Raw genomic sequence first — 15,084 nt, forward strand, 5'->3', positions numbered from 1 at the left:
CTTTCTAGTCATCTTCCTTTGGCTCTCTGCTTGTGGTCCTTTTCTTTTACAACAAGTTATGCTCTTCAAGTATATGTTAGGCCTCAATTTTTCTTTGTACAAGCCAAGAAAATGTAAACCACCCTCAATTTAGTTAGTTGCCTTGCCACCACCAAAATGGGTTCTGAATCCAAATACAAGGCTCTGGTTTGGCTTTGTATATTTCATGTTTTCCGAATTTCTTCTATTGCCTTCCCAGAGTGACAGACTTTAATAGTCATTTATTTCTTTTGATGAAGTGTTTGGTTGGTCATAAACTTCTGGTTTAGTTATTTACTATGTGGTCTGTGATGATGACAAAGCCTCAAGCAGCTCAAGAATAAAAGTGATGTCTCCTGTTTTTATAAAGAAAATTATGATAAAATACAATCATGGCCATTCATTTCTGTATATATACCTACTTTCATACTGAGATGGCAGAATTGCAGCAAAGATTGTGCATGGTCCATGATATTTAAAATATTTACAGTCTGATCTTACATAGAAAAACATTTACTCTGGTATGCCATATTTCTGAATTGCTTAGTTTGGACTAATAGATAGTGTACTCATCACTTTTAATCAGAGCTTGAAGTTAGCTCCTATACTTTAAATTTTGTTTATGCAGTGAGAGATGTTTGTTTGATTATTTTAGGCTATTGCTTAATGAATGGACCCTTATAAATTAAAATTAAATTTCTTCTATTCAGGCATATAATTCCTGTTGTTGCTTTGTTGTGTACTTTTCAGTTGATAGAAATGAGAGTTTTTTGTCATAGTGTATTTAAGTATTCCAAGTAAGTTAAATATTTATATAGTGTTTTAACAATTTTATACTGACTAGTTTAGAAGCATGAAATTCGAGTTTGAAGTTTTGTGTTCAGGAATCTTTGCTGTGGTAATTCACATTCTTCCATTGTTTATTGAACGGTTTTACTTGTCTGCTTTTCTAATGCGTTTGTCTCATACTAGGTTGGACAGATTAATGTCCTTGTTTTATTATTTACTTTTATGCTCTGATTGAACCAAAAGCCTTGCTCATGCTAGATAAGCGCTCATCAAATCGCTTCTCTTTTTTGAAGCAATTTCCACTAAGTTACCCAGATCGACTTTTAACTCATTCCTTAGTCCAACTTCTTGTCCTCTTGCCTTGGCTTCCCAAGTATTTGGGACAGGTGTATGTCACCAGACCTGGAACCTTTATTGTTAATTCTGAATTATCTATGTGGTAGTCATTAAAGTACATTTTACCAGCTGTACAACTATATTAGAACATAAAGAAAGGAGTGCTTAACCATTACAGAAAGTTCTGTCTGACTGTGCTGCTGTCCTATGTAACTTTCAAGGCTTTTTAAAATTCTGATTTAGGTCTTTTTACTTTCAGTGTCTGTCTTAGCTCTTTTGTGACCTTCCTGGTTTTTAGATTTCCTTAATCATTTCAGAATCCTCTCTGTTTTAACTTAAGATAAATTTCATTTTCAGTATTTGGCTTTTCAAGACTGTTTCAGACTAATAAGGGTCTGGCCATGATTGTTGCTCTTCCATGTTCTTCAGATTTTCAGAAACAGTTACAGTAAAGGACATAAATACATTTAGTTCCTACCCATAAATGTCTTACAAGTGACTTTTAAGTTACATTTGATTTTTATAATATATTACATTTTATCATCCTGTCATAGATTGAGTATACTGGCTTTTAAAATAGAAGAGAACTTTTCTTTGTTTTCCTCAGAATCTCCACAGTCCATTGGCTTACTTGGACATGATCCTAACTTGAGACTGCAGCAGGAAGATTCCGGGAACACTGGAGACATCCACAAGCTTTATAATTGGCTCTCGGAAGCACTAGCAAATGCACGACACTCAGATGGATTCCTGACCGAGACAGTCAACAAGGCTTTAGGATTGAGTAGCAGTGGTGCCTATGAAGAGCTGAAGCAAAAATGTGATTATGAGTTGAACTCTACTTTAGATAAAAAAGAATCTGAGCAGCCTGCTTGTACAAAAATTGAGAATGTGCATTTTAAGGATGCTCAGAGCCCATTGCTGGAAGTCGATGCAGCGTCTGTAAAGTATCCTCCTCTTCTGTCTAGCAGTGAGGTAGGCATTAGCCATGAGCTACATTTTAAAGTGTAAACAGCCTACTAGCTACTGTGTGTGTCCTCAAGAGGGTTTAGGTGTACTTCAGGGAGTGGATTTTCCTTCCCCAAAGAACAAAGGCATACTCCTAAGTAGAAGTGTTTGTCCGGAGGGTGATTCTAAGCTACTCTTGTTGAAAAAAGGGTAAATACTGAATTGTTTCCTATATGCTTGTGTGCTTTATATAATCTAAAGTTTAACTATTATGCTAAAACTAGGACTAGATTGTCAGATTAGCATAGCAGGAGTTAATTTCATACTGTTTTGTAAAGAAACAAGTCCTAGAGACCCTGGCTGTTTGATGTTTTAACAGAATCAAGATGAGTTAGATGAAGCAACTGAACTTTGCTACGTAGTTTCCTAAATTAGGTGTTCTGTATTGTGCAAATACAAATGAACAGATAGCCTTTGGGATTATCTTTGAGGTAATTCTTAGTTTTGCTTACTAAGGAATTGGGTTTGTTGTGTATGGTTTGTGCTTGGTAGACAAATCATTTCCTGCATTAGTCTTTCTTAAACGAGTAGCTGAATCATTGAGGAATAATACAAGATGTACTATATCCTTAAGAGTTCATAGCTAACTTATTCTTGTGCCTTTGAAAAAAAGTTATGTATGCATATCTCAGCTTTTCTGTATGTAGTTTGTGGATATTCTAAGGAGAAGCTGGTGGTAGGAGGTTTATGTGGTAGGCATTGAAATGTTAAGTTGTACTGTTAGTATTTCTCAGTGTGGTTAATGAGAGTGTGGGCCAAGCATTGCCTGTTTCCTGTTTGTGTAACTATAGTGTTTATTCCTACTTATTTAAGTACTGTCTGTTGGAATTTTCAAATTACAATAAGAAAGATATTGCATATAAGAGTTTACCAGTTAACTGCTTTAAATCAACACCAGTTTTACATGTGTGTATTACTTTAAAGACTTATTTATTTATTTTATTCATATGAGTGTTGTGCCTACATGTCAGTATATGTACCACATCCCCCCCTGGTGCCCTCTGAGAGCAGTAGAACTGTCAGATCCTTTGGAATAACTAGAATTAAGATGTTGTGAGCTGCCGTGTGGGTGCTGGGAATTGAACCCTTGTCTTCTGTGAGAAGTCCTTTATTGCTAAACCCTCTCTCTAGCTCTAAAATATCTTTTTATAGCCTTTTTTTTGTTTTTTTTTTTACTGTATTTTAATTTTGTGTATATGTGTGACATTCAGAGGATAACTTGAAATTTCATGTTTTTTTTTTCATTGTGTGGGTCCTGAAGAAAGCTCCTTCAGGTCATCAGGCTTGGTGGCAAGTGCTGTTATCCACGAAGCCATCTTGCCAGTCTCAGATAACCTTTAAGGATAATATATATTGTTTATTTTGTTCATTTATTGGGAGGAAGTGTGTGTTTGTTTATGACAGGGTTTTACTCTGAACCTGTGGCTGGTCTGTAACTCATTATATGGTTGGCCTCATACTTTTTGATTATCCTGCTTTGCCTTTTGATCCTGATTATAGGCAAACACTACTTAATTTCTGGCCTTGACCAAATATATTTTAATGTGAAGCTAGAGTATTACAACCTTACCATGTTGCTTTTACTCATTTGTAATGTGTAGTCTGAAGTTTGAACATCTGCTGTGAAGAAGTAGTATGGTCTCAACATTAAAATTAAAAGGAGAACTATTAAATGTATGTACTTTTATTTCTAGGATCCGAATTTAATTAATGTCAATAATTTTGAAGGGTGCAGTCTCTGTCCCACGGTTTCTATTGAGCATGGATTCCTTAGACAACATTCTAAGTCAAATGATGATGAAGAGGCAGAAATACATTGGAAATTGATCCCGATTACAGGTAAGGAGCGGTAACTCATTCGGTGATAGGTTTGCTTCCTTTTACTCAGGGACCAGTTTCTCTTCAAGGAGACTTTCATCTTTTCTAGATTCCAGTCTTGCGTCATAAGGTACCTGTCTTACTTGGCTCTGCCATGAGGCTTTATTTTGAACAATATATTGCGTATCACTGTTTTTCATTGACATCACCAAGTATCTGCAAAGGGGTCTATTAACATAGGGATTATTTAGGGCATAGTTACTCTTGTGGACTTGAGCGGGCATATTATCAATTGAAAACTGTTGACAGCAACTTGGAGAAGTAGGTGTTGGAATGAAGTGATGCTGTTTGGGTAGCCATTACTTTTCAACTCACTAACCTAAATTTTACTTCAATAAGCTGTCTCTTATCTAGAATATGGTCATGTTGAGAGGCTCATCTGTGTGAAGGAAATTTGATTTCCTAGTGATTCATTCTGGAGCACAGCCTGAAAAGACCAAATGCAAATAACCAATGAAAGCTATTGAACCACTGGTGTTTGACAGTTGTTGAAAGATTGTCATTTGTAATATTTTTACTTGTCCATGCACACACACTACATGCTCTTAATATTCCAACTTCTTATTCATGTTTGCTAGTTCAATATATTTGGAATTGTTTTCTGGGCACATCTTTTCTATTCCTGTACCTTTATTTAGCTTTTGGAAAGAAACCGAAGGAAGAATGACTTGCTGAAAAGTAAATGGCTTGTGACCTACAATCTATGAGACCTATAGGGAGTCTGAGAAGAATTTCTAAAACTTGATGAGTTTCCGTGGGCTTCAGCACTTCATACCTTACTGGAGAAGGCAAGAGACCCTAGACCTGATGCTAGAGAGGGAATTGCTACTCTTTTATGAAATTGGAGGCATAGTGATACTTGAAAATCAAATAGAAAGTAGTTTGTAGGTGGTGGTTATCTTAACCTTTCTTCATTTAAACACCTTCATAATTGTTGTTGAGTTGTTTAAAGAAGGAATATAGCTGTTGATCTTCGACATCACCTGAGTGGAAAGGGAAATAACTTCCCATTTCCAAATGACCTATCAAAAATGTTTAGGCAAAAAAGGGAATATTCCTTTGTTAGCATTTGTGGTTGTCTGAAAGGTGCCTAATGGGCGTCACTGGTATCTGAAGAGAGACTACAAATCTAATGGATGCTTTCCTCAGGAGGGAATGCAGGAAGCCCAGAAGACCAGCATGGGAAACATGGTGAGAAACAAACACCAGGTGAGAAGGCCCACTTTGCTTTTCTTCCCAATGTGCCCTTCTTCGGAATTGCTAGTTGCATTCTGGTTCTTCAAGTAGGGCATGGATTGACTTTGTGCTCCATACAGAGAAATCTAGGCAAGATTTCTTAACTATTATTTTTAAATTATTCACTTAATTGTATCAGATGTTTTTGTTACACACATAATCTGTGTTCTTGTCTATGTGATCAGGTGACTTAGGAAAATGAAAATGTTTTTCTTAATGTGTTTCTTCAGATAGTCTATAAGAACCAATCTTTATTTTAAATAACAGAATGTAAAAGCCATTTCTTTTCCTTTTTATACTCTGTTGATAATCTTGAAAATGTATTGGCCTACTTTGTAAGTGTAAAGCCTAACTCCTACAGCTGGTTTATGAGATTGAATACTATTCCCAGAGGCAAAAAGAATCCTGAGTAGCTGCTTGCAGTGGCTACAAAGATGATAGTCTCCCTTGCTTGACTGAACTCAGCTCTACTTCAGTGTGTGTGTGTGTGGCATTTTCTTGACTGAGATTGATAGTGATCTATTTACATGTTTCCATTTGCTTTACTACCTTACTTGTGAAGAGATCCTATGGGCCTTTTGTATTTTAATTTAGGAAGAAAGTTACATGATGTCTTGTTGTAAGACGTTTTAGAGAAGTTTGAGGTTTTTTTAAATTTATAAGTAAAGCTTTCTTTATAAACTAACTCTTCTCATAATTTTCTTCAAGAAGATCTTTATCTCTTTGGAAAGATGACTTATTTTTGAAAATACATGATGTAATAAGTACACAAATGCTCAGTAATGCTCATATAGGTATAAACTGTGTGACTGCTACCCAAGACAAGATGTACAACAGTCCCAGGACCCTTCTGTATTTTCTTCTATATTTTCTTGGGTCATGATATCTCCATTCACAATTGATGGACACTAATCTCACTTTCTTTACCATATTTTAATTTTTTGTCTTGATAAGTTGAATCCACTCATGCCTGTTTGGCTCTTTCATTCAACTTTATGTCAAGGTTTCATCTATGCTGTGTATTGCCAGTAATTCTTTGTAGAAGAAACAGTTACCTTGTTTGAACTTCATAATGTTCTTTAGACATTCGCGTTTCTTTTCCTTGGGACACTGTATTTATATTTTGTATGAAAGTTAGATCTAAGGGATATTGCCGTATGAGAAATAATGCATTCTCTTCACATGTTAAAAGTCACATGACTGGTACTTTGTCAACAATCAGTAAAATAACAGGCATTATAGACATTGACATCTGTTAAATCATTTATTGATGAAGATGTGCTTTTAATTGATAAAGATGAGCTTTTAAAAACATGTTCTTAAAATCATTTGGAGTAATTTATACAAAATAAAATTGAATGATGTTTATTCATAATTTAAAGAAATTTATTTTGCTTTATTTATTTAATAACGTGACTTGTGGGTGTGTATTGGGTATGAGGAGTACATTTGACTATGTAGATGTGAATACATATATATGGAGGCCAGAGGAAAACTTTGGTTTCTTTATTGCTTTAAGACAGGGTCTTCACTGAACCAGAAGCTTGCCCTTTAAGTTAGTCTGGTTTTCCAGTAAGTCCTTGAGGTTCCCTCTTTCAACCCCACAATGTAACAGGCATGTGCATCCATACCTAGCCTTTAACATTTTTTCCTGGAGATTTGAACTGTGGTCCTAATGTTTGCATAATAGGTGCCTTTCCCCACTGATTATCCCTCTAAAATTGTTAAAATAAAGTTATTATTATCATTGTTACTACTTTTATTGAAACCCTGTATGAGGTAGGGTTTCCCAGTGTAACCTGTCTTTGAACTAGGTGTGTAGATTAGGCTGGCCTTGATTTGCCTGCCTCTGCCTTCCAAGTGCTAAGATTAAAGATGTGTGCTCCATTCCTGGCTTGCCCCTAGAAATTCTTAATATGGAAAAATTTACATAGGTGTTTAAGTTACATTTAATTTTTTTTTTTAAAAAAGATGCTTAAAATTCATATCTTGATGATGCCCCACCCCCACCCCCACCCCCAGTGGTATGGTGGCTTAAGCCTAGCTCTTATTTCAAACATACGTTAAAGACAAGTATATTGTCATGAAATAAATGTATTGAAAACTATGTATATTTTTAAAACTTTTATTATTTTAATCAAAATAGTTGCTCTCAGTTTATCTAGTACTCAGGAGGCTGGGGCAGGAAGATTTATGAGTTCAAAGCTACCCTGACCCCACCTCATAAAAACAAAAGGGAATTGGGAGTGGGTGTTAAAATACAACAACAACAAAAAGAAGTATGTTTACTTTGCACTCAATAGGTCAATCATTGGTTACCAACTTCTTATATATCTGTCTATACATTTTATATGCATTTTAAACTACATTTTTAATGTTGTAAGTTAAAGTGTAGAACATTCAGTATTTCTCAGTCTTAAAGAACTTGAGCTTTATATTTCATATAGTTTTAATTGTTGACATATTGGGTATTTTACTTTCTTGTTTAGACATTTGTACCTGCTGTTTTTGCTCTGTAAGTGTTTTTGCAGTAACTGAATGTAGTGGTAATGACACTGAAAAAAGTGCAAGTATGGGGATAATAAAAATAGAATTTTTTTTGTAGAAAGAATGCACAGCTACATCTGAGCATAAACTTGGATTGTAAATTCACTGTAGGCACTATAGGTTTGAAAACTTATAAATGTACTTTCTGGTTTAAAGTCACCATTTTCTGTATTACAGTAGTGATATATTAGGAAATCATGTTAGCTAAGACTTAAGGAAATTGTTTTTCATTTTTCAATCTTATAATTGTGTTGATAAATTTTTAGGCAAAGATCTTGACTTATTTCTAAAACTATAGTACTATGAATTAATGTTAAATATAGTTTCCTCTTATATTTAAAAAGACTTGGGGTGCTTGTTTTGAAAAGTAGTGTTAAAAACTTAATCATATTTAAATTTAAGGTTTGTGGAGAAAACAACAGTATGATCTCATCAGAAGTTGTAGTCTCATTACTGTTGGGTAAACAAAGACTTTGTAATCTAAAATTCCTCGTAGCTGTACTGTTTCTTTATTTACAAATTAAATGACAATACTTGAGGGCATTATCAAAGGTACTACTCAATGCAGCTGTGAAATATGGTCAATTCCTTTTTTGTTGAGCCTTTCTTTCCTGACAGAATGAGTCTGATCTGTTAGCCAACCTACACGTGAGGGCCAGCCTAAAAATAGGTAGTTAATTTTCTAAGATGTTAAATGCTGCAATATTTCTGTTGGGCTTTCTTCCAGTTGCCGTAGACTCATTCGTACACTGACATGGCACTATCTTGATTGGCTGTGCAATAATACAGCAGCATAATAATTTGCTAACATCAGGTGGATAGAATGCTAGGAAAGCAAAAGTAGACGTGACTTAACATTTGTTTATGCCAGTCAGTCGCGGGTGGGTTTTTGTTTTTGTTTTTGTTGTTTTTAAACTTTTTTTTTTTTTTTTGGTTATTTGAGACAGGGTTTCTCTGTGTAGCCCTGGCTGTCCTGGAACTCACTTTGTAGACCAGGCTGGCCTCGAACTCAGAAATCAACCTGCTTCTGCCTTTAAATAAACCCTTTTTAAAAGAGGCACTTTAGAACACTTGGAAGAACCTTTCAGTGCTGTTACTGAAATCCAAAGTGTAGCCTATAAGTAGAGCAGATAGGACATAGGGTTTACACAGTTTTTTGAGGTTTTAAATTTACTTTGCAGTGGATATTTTTAAATATATACCTGAGCTGATGTGTTTTTAACTGAGTTTTTGTTCTTTTGTTTTTTAATGCTTGCTACTCATTTGGATTGTTCTTATAATAAACTCTTCTTGTATAGGAATGAAATCACCAGGAGAACAGCTGGTATGCCTGCCACCAGTGGAGGCCTTTCCTAATGATCCCCGGGTCATCAATAGAGAAAGAAGCTGTGATTACCAGTTCCCATCCTCTCCGTCTACAGACACTCTAAAAGGCATTACCGAGGAGGACACTGGAACAGCAGGTCAGGCGATGACAGTGGAAGAGCAGTGTGTGCCAGCAGCAGAGCTTCCTATAGTGAGTGAGATTACAGAAAATACAGTGTTAGGAGAGTTCCATCTCTTCTCTAGGAAGGTAGAAGAGATTTTGAAGGAGAAGAATGTTTCATATGTTAGTACAAATTCCACACCTATCTTTTCGGCACAAGAGAAGATGAATCGCCTTTCTGAGTTCATACATTCTAATTCTTCTAAAGCTGGTGTTGATGAATTTGTAGATGGTTTGCATGAAAAACTAAATACTGTTGTTATTAAAGCATCAGCTAAGGGTGTGAGCGCTAATCATTCTCATACTGCAACAGCATTGACTTCTCTGGGAAGGCGTGTTGTGTCAATTTCCTCAAGTGACTTCAGTGGTAAAGACCTTTTTGAGCCGCTCTGTTCTGAACATTTAAAAGATAACAACTCTAATGAACAGTATTCCTCTTCAGTGGAAGTAGAAATGAATCGGCCACACCACTGCAAAGAGTTAATGTTGACTTCTGATCACACTGTACCTGGTGATACAGTCCTGGAACCCACAGAAAAAGAAATAACAAAATCACCCAGTGATATAACCATTTCTGCACAACCAGCACTTTCAAATTTTATAAGCCAGTTAGAACCTGAAGTATTTAATAGTTTGGTTAAAATCATGAAAGACGTCCAGAAAAACACTGTGAAGTTTTACGTTCACGAAGAAGAGGAGAGTGTGCTTTGCAAAGAGATAAAGGTAACTACTGAGAAGGTAATCATACTGCTGTATTACTCAATGGCCCGGACTCTGCAAAACGGAAGTCTAAAGGTGGCCATAAGATATTTTCTGAATGTAGTAATTCATAATTGAATAATAGCAGTGCATTGAACTAAACATAGAACCTATGATCTCAATATTGTGGTATCAGACTCTTTTTGTTTGTTTGTTTAATTTTAAATTGTTTGGATATATAAGTATAAGGGCCTCCTGGGGCTGTAGCTAAGTAAGTTTGATTCCCCACTCTCATGGGGATAAGAAACCTCTGATCATACTGTAAATTTACTTTCATTTTAAAAAACATTTAAAAATTATTATTATTATTACTGCTATAGGGCACTATATGGTGCATGTATGGAAGTCCTGGGATAATTTGCGAGAATCAATTCTCATCCCTAAGTGGGCCCTGGGGAATAATTAACTCATGTAGTTAGGCTTGGTAGCAAGTACTTTTACCTGCGGAACCATCTTGCTAGCTTTTGATTTAGAGATTTAAGATAAGGCCATGTTTACTTGTTTTTTTATGAATGAGAAGGAAAATTACAGAGAGGTAATTAAGTTCTGGTGTTCATTTCATATCATCCCAGTGGAAACACCTGTCCAGAAAATGGCATAATGATATATTGAGTTGTCATTTCTTTTCCTTTTTTTTTTAAGGTTTATTTATTTTATGTTATGTGAGTATACTTTTGCTCTCTTCAGACACACCGGAAGAGGGCATCAGATCCCATTAAAGATGGTTGTGAGCCACCATGTGGTTGCTGGGAATTGAACTCATGACCACTGTGTCATGAGTTCAGTCAGTGTTCTTACCTGCTATGCCATCTCTCCTTCCCTATTTGTCATTTCTTGATATCTTGACCGTGTCAGAGTTTGGTTTTTTTTTTTTTTTGGTTTTTCGAGACAGGGTTTCTCTGTATAGCCCTGGCTGTCCTGGACCTCACTTTGTAGACCAGGCTGGCCTCGAACTCAGAAATCCCCCTGCCTCTGCCTCCCAATTGCTGGGATTAAAGACGTGCGCCACCACGCCCAGCGTAATTCTCCCTTTTTAAAGATGGATTGTTAAACACCCACATGACATCTATATTGAAGAGATAGGTACCATAATTCCTTATGGATGGAGTTTTGAATTATAGTGTATTATCATTATATACATAGAGTAAGAGATTATCGCATAAATCTTGTAAAAAAATTAGATTGGAACATTATTTTTTGTTCTTTTAAAGAGGGTTTCACCATGGCTATCCTAGAACTCGTATATAAACCAGGTTGGCCTCAATCTTAAAGAGATCTATTTGACCCTGCTTCAGAGGTGCTTCTAGCAGGGCACTTTCTTTTAGTCAGTATTCACTGGAAATTTTCTTGCAGAACTGTTAGGGTAAAAAATTATTAATAACAATTTAAATTTTAAATATTTCTTAAAACTGTTTTGTTACTATATCAGTTAAACAGTAGTATCCAGAATAAATTATGAAGTTTATTTTTTGTTTTTTGTCTCTTGTTTTTTTTGAGACAGGGTTTCTCTGTGTAGCCCTGGCTGTCCTGGAACTCACTCTGTAGACCAGGCTGGCCCAAACTCAGAAATCTGCGTGCCTCTGTCCCCAACTGCTGGGATTACAGGTGTGCACCACCACTGCCTGGCATAGTTTTTTTTTTTTTAAATGTAAAAAGATGACAGTTGCCAGCAGTCCTATCAGATATTTTACCTTTTTATTAATAAACTAAGGTAATATGAGATCTTCCTAAAAATTTCAGAGTTGAAGGCAAAAATCATTGTGGAAAAATGGTGCTTCATACTGGCTATACAAAAATGTGGTCTTGATGAGCAGTAAACCACTTGTCAAGCAGCCTGGGTTTTGATTATGCTATTTGACCAGCTCTGCTACAGTTGAGAAAATTGATCTCCTATGTCTGTGGAATGAAGACTGTCCCCTCCAGGATCATACAGTTTGCTTCAGGGCTAAGGGTTTCACCAGGAGGCAAAGTACAAGGGAACCCAAGGGCTTACTATCGAAGTCCTGTGAAAAGCTAGTAGTATATTACCAACATTGAGAGAAATGCTAGGTGGTTGAGGCTGCTGTGTTTGAAGATATAAATTTGGCAGAAGCCGGGCGTGGTGGCACATGCCTTTAATCCCAGCACTTGGGAGGCAGAGGCAGGTGGATTTCTGAGTTCGAGGCCAGCCTGGTCTACAGAGCGAGTTCCAGGACAGCCAGGGCTACACAGAGAAACCCTGTCTCAAAAAACCAAAAAAAAAAAAAAGGCAGAAATGGTAAAATTAGTTGTGAATACCATTGCTCATACGAAAAATGTCACATGAATACATCTTGGATTAAATGATCTTCAGTCATACAGTGCTCTGAAAAAGTATTATAATAGTATAATAATATCTCAAATATTTAGCTAAGCCAGCCTAATGAAAGCAAACAGGAGACAGGGAGTAGCTAATATCAGGTTCCTTTCCGATGCTGGGAGTCAGTGGGGGTATCCTGGGTTTACTGTAATAGTGGAGGTAAGTGGGTCAGGAGTCTAACAGCAGTTAAGCTTTATTAAATATGCTTTCTAACATTGTGAAAATGTCTATTCAAACCAAACTGTAAGAGTAGATACGATGGCCTCTATGGTCTTTTAAAGTAAAAGTTCATAGTGTCTTAGGAAAAGCTTATCATCTTACATTGCATTTTTCATGTTAAATTGATGTTTGCTAGAAAGTTTGTTAATGTTGACTTAGTTGTTTTTCTTTACAGGAGTATCTTACCAAATTAGGAAATACAGAGTGTCATCCGGATCAGTTTTTGGAGAGAAGATCAAACTTGGATAAACTATTGATTATTATTCAAAATGAAGACATTGCAGGTTTCATTCACAAGGTAGACAAAGTCCAGCTCACTATTTTGTTTTCTAAAACTATCTGATTGTTAATTCTGAGAACAAAGATTGTTTTTAAGATAAAGATAAATTCTTAAGTACCTGTCCAGGAGCCAGCTTGTGAGCATTGAGTGTTTGTAAAACGTTTAAGTTACTATATGTTCGGAATCTTCCCTGACATTCAGATTAGGTAAGATGTGCAGGATTCTTAATGTAGAGGTAAGGAACGTTCTGCTAACTCTTGGTGCTGTAATCTGTATTTGAATGTGCAGACAAACCTTGCCTCACACTGGCCTCTTACTACTATTCTTGCACTCTAGGCTTTCTTCCTGTTCCATCTTTTTGAGACAGTATCCTGTATAGCCTAGAAAGGTTCCAACTATGTAGCCTAGGCTGACCTCCTCTTTACCTCAAGTGGTCTGATAGCGATAGGAGCCGCCACACCTGGCTCCTTGGATTGAAATCTGTTATGGGTTAGAGATACATTAGCAGTTTATCCATTTTGTGTTTTCAGCCTGATGTAAACTCCTTATTATTCTGTTTATAAATGCTAGTTTGTTTATACTACTGTGAAGTAATATTTAAAATAGTGTGCGATTTTCCAATACTGAGCAATAGTATGTTTTTTAAGACTTTATTCTTAGGTAAGCCTATACTAAAATATATTTATTAGTTCATTTCTCCATCTTATTTCTGGTTTTGTTTGGTATTTAACAGGTGCCTGGCTTAGTGACTTTAAAGAAGCTCCCATGTGTTAGTTTTGCTGGTGTTGATAGCCTGGATGATGTTAAAAATCATACATACAACGAGTTATTTGTATCTGGTGGCTTTATTGTGTCTGATGAATCAATTCTAAATCTAGAGGTTGTTACAATTGGTAAGAATGAGTACATTATTTTTAGTATGTGATTTTTGGGGTGTGGTTGCTCTAGGTTTTCATGGAAAATTAAAATCATGAGATTAAAAAATGTATTGCTTATTGTGCCATTCATGGGGAACTGGCTTATTTCTGTATTTTCCTGAGCCTCTGCTACCTCACAAATCTTCTCTATTCTATCTTATATATAAATGCTTTCATATAAATCTGGTCTGTACTACCTGCCATGGCACTTGGCTTCCTCTGGTAGTGGTATTGATACTGGGTTGTTTGTAGCTGTTACAGTTTTAAGTTTCCCCTCAGAGCAAGATAAGTCTGTGGTAAATAGGAAAGTAGATAGGTCTGTATAAATACAAACAAGCACTTCTTCCAGAAATATTTAATACTAACTTTAAAAACTGAATTTCATTGCCTCTAACAGAGAGCCTTAAAATTTTTTTGACATTCCTTGAAGAACTTAGTACTCCAGAAGGGAAATGGCAATGGAAAATCCACTGTAAATTCCAGAAGAAACTAAAGGAACTGGGCAGGTAAGAAAGTATTGAATAATTGTTGGTTTTTAACGTTGTGTTCATACAACTTTTTTTTTCTTTTTCCTAAATTTGTGGATTATGAAGTTTTCATAATGTCAACAGACAATAAATGGATCTAATACTGAATTATTATACTCTCTTTAAGGAAGAAGTGGTATTCTTGTTGACAAACAATTTGGTGAAGTTCTCATATAGTTAGAATTGCTTGTGATCTGCATGAAATTTTGAATTTTTTCTTTTTTTTTTACGGTGCTAGACTGGAAATGTACTATGAGCTACAATTTCAAGCCCTTTACACATATTGACTCTTTGATAATATATACATATACAATGTATTTTAGTCACACCCACTCCTCATCCAACTCTTCCCAGGGCCTTCCCCACTTACCATATTCAAATTCATGTCCTCTTTTTTTTCCCCACTGGAACATAGCCATCCTACCAGGGCTAACATTTAGTCCAAGAAAATTGACACTTCTGTACTAGACGCCCGTCAGCTGCCAGTTGTTCCTTACCTAGGGATGGAGCCTCCTCAGTATCTTTCCCACCTGTGCTATAATTTTGACTGGCTTGATTTTGTGCAAGTTTTGGGTAAGCAACTCTAGCAGTTGTACATTCTTGAGTGCAACAGACCTGTTAAAGTCTAAAATACAGTTTTCCCACAACATTGCACATCTGGCTCTTAGGATATTTTTGCTCCCTGTTTTACATAATTAGTTCTCTGAGTCTTGGGGGAAGGGTTGTGCTATAGATGACATATTTAA

General features: G+C 36.0%; 1 protein-coding gene across 4 annotated transcripts in view; it reads left to right on the forward strand.

The window, feature by feature from the left end:
* Tasor (transcription activation suppressor) overlaps nucleotides 1-15,084 on the forward strand; it is a 54,506-nt gene that overhangs the window by 33,870 nt on the left and 5,552 nt on the right. For 2 of the 4 annotated variants that reach the window (XM_021181460.3, XM_021181461.3), the window contains exons 15-21: nucleotides 1,751-2,118; nucleotides 3,846-3,990; nucleotides 5,179-5,238; nucleotides 9,111-10,021; nucleotides 12,790-12,912; nucleotides 13,628-13,787; nucleotides 14,209-14,317. In XM_021181460.3, coding sequence (XP_021037119.1) covers nucleotides 1,751-2,118; nucleotides 3,846-3,990; nucleotides 5,179-5,238; nucleotides 9,111-10,021; nucleotides 12,790-12,912; nucleotides 13,628-13,787; nucleotides 14,209-14,317 — 1,876 coding nt within the window. The remainder of the gene's footprint in view (nucleotides 1-1,750; nucleotides 2,119-3,845; nucleotides 3,991-5,178; nucleotides 5,239-9,110; nucleotides 10,022-12,789; nucleotides 12,913-13,627; nucleotides 13,788-14,208; nucleotides 14,318-15,084) is intronic. The other 2 variants (XM_021181458.3, XM_085828469.1) reach the window with 1 other exon arrangement.

Source organism: Mus caroli, unplaced genomic scaffold (genome assembly GCF_978045245.1).
Source record: "Mus caroli unplaced genomic scaffold, Mus_caroli_1 scaffold_12, whole genome shotgun sequence".
Lineage (NCBI taxonomy): Eukaryota > Metazoa > Chordata > Mammalia > Rodentia > Muridae > Mus > Mus caroli.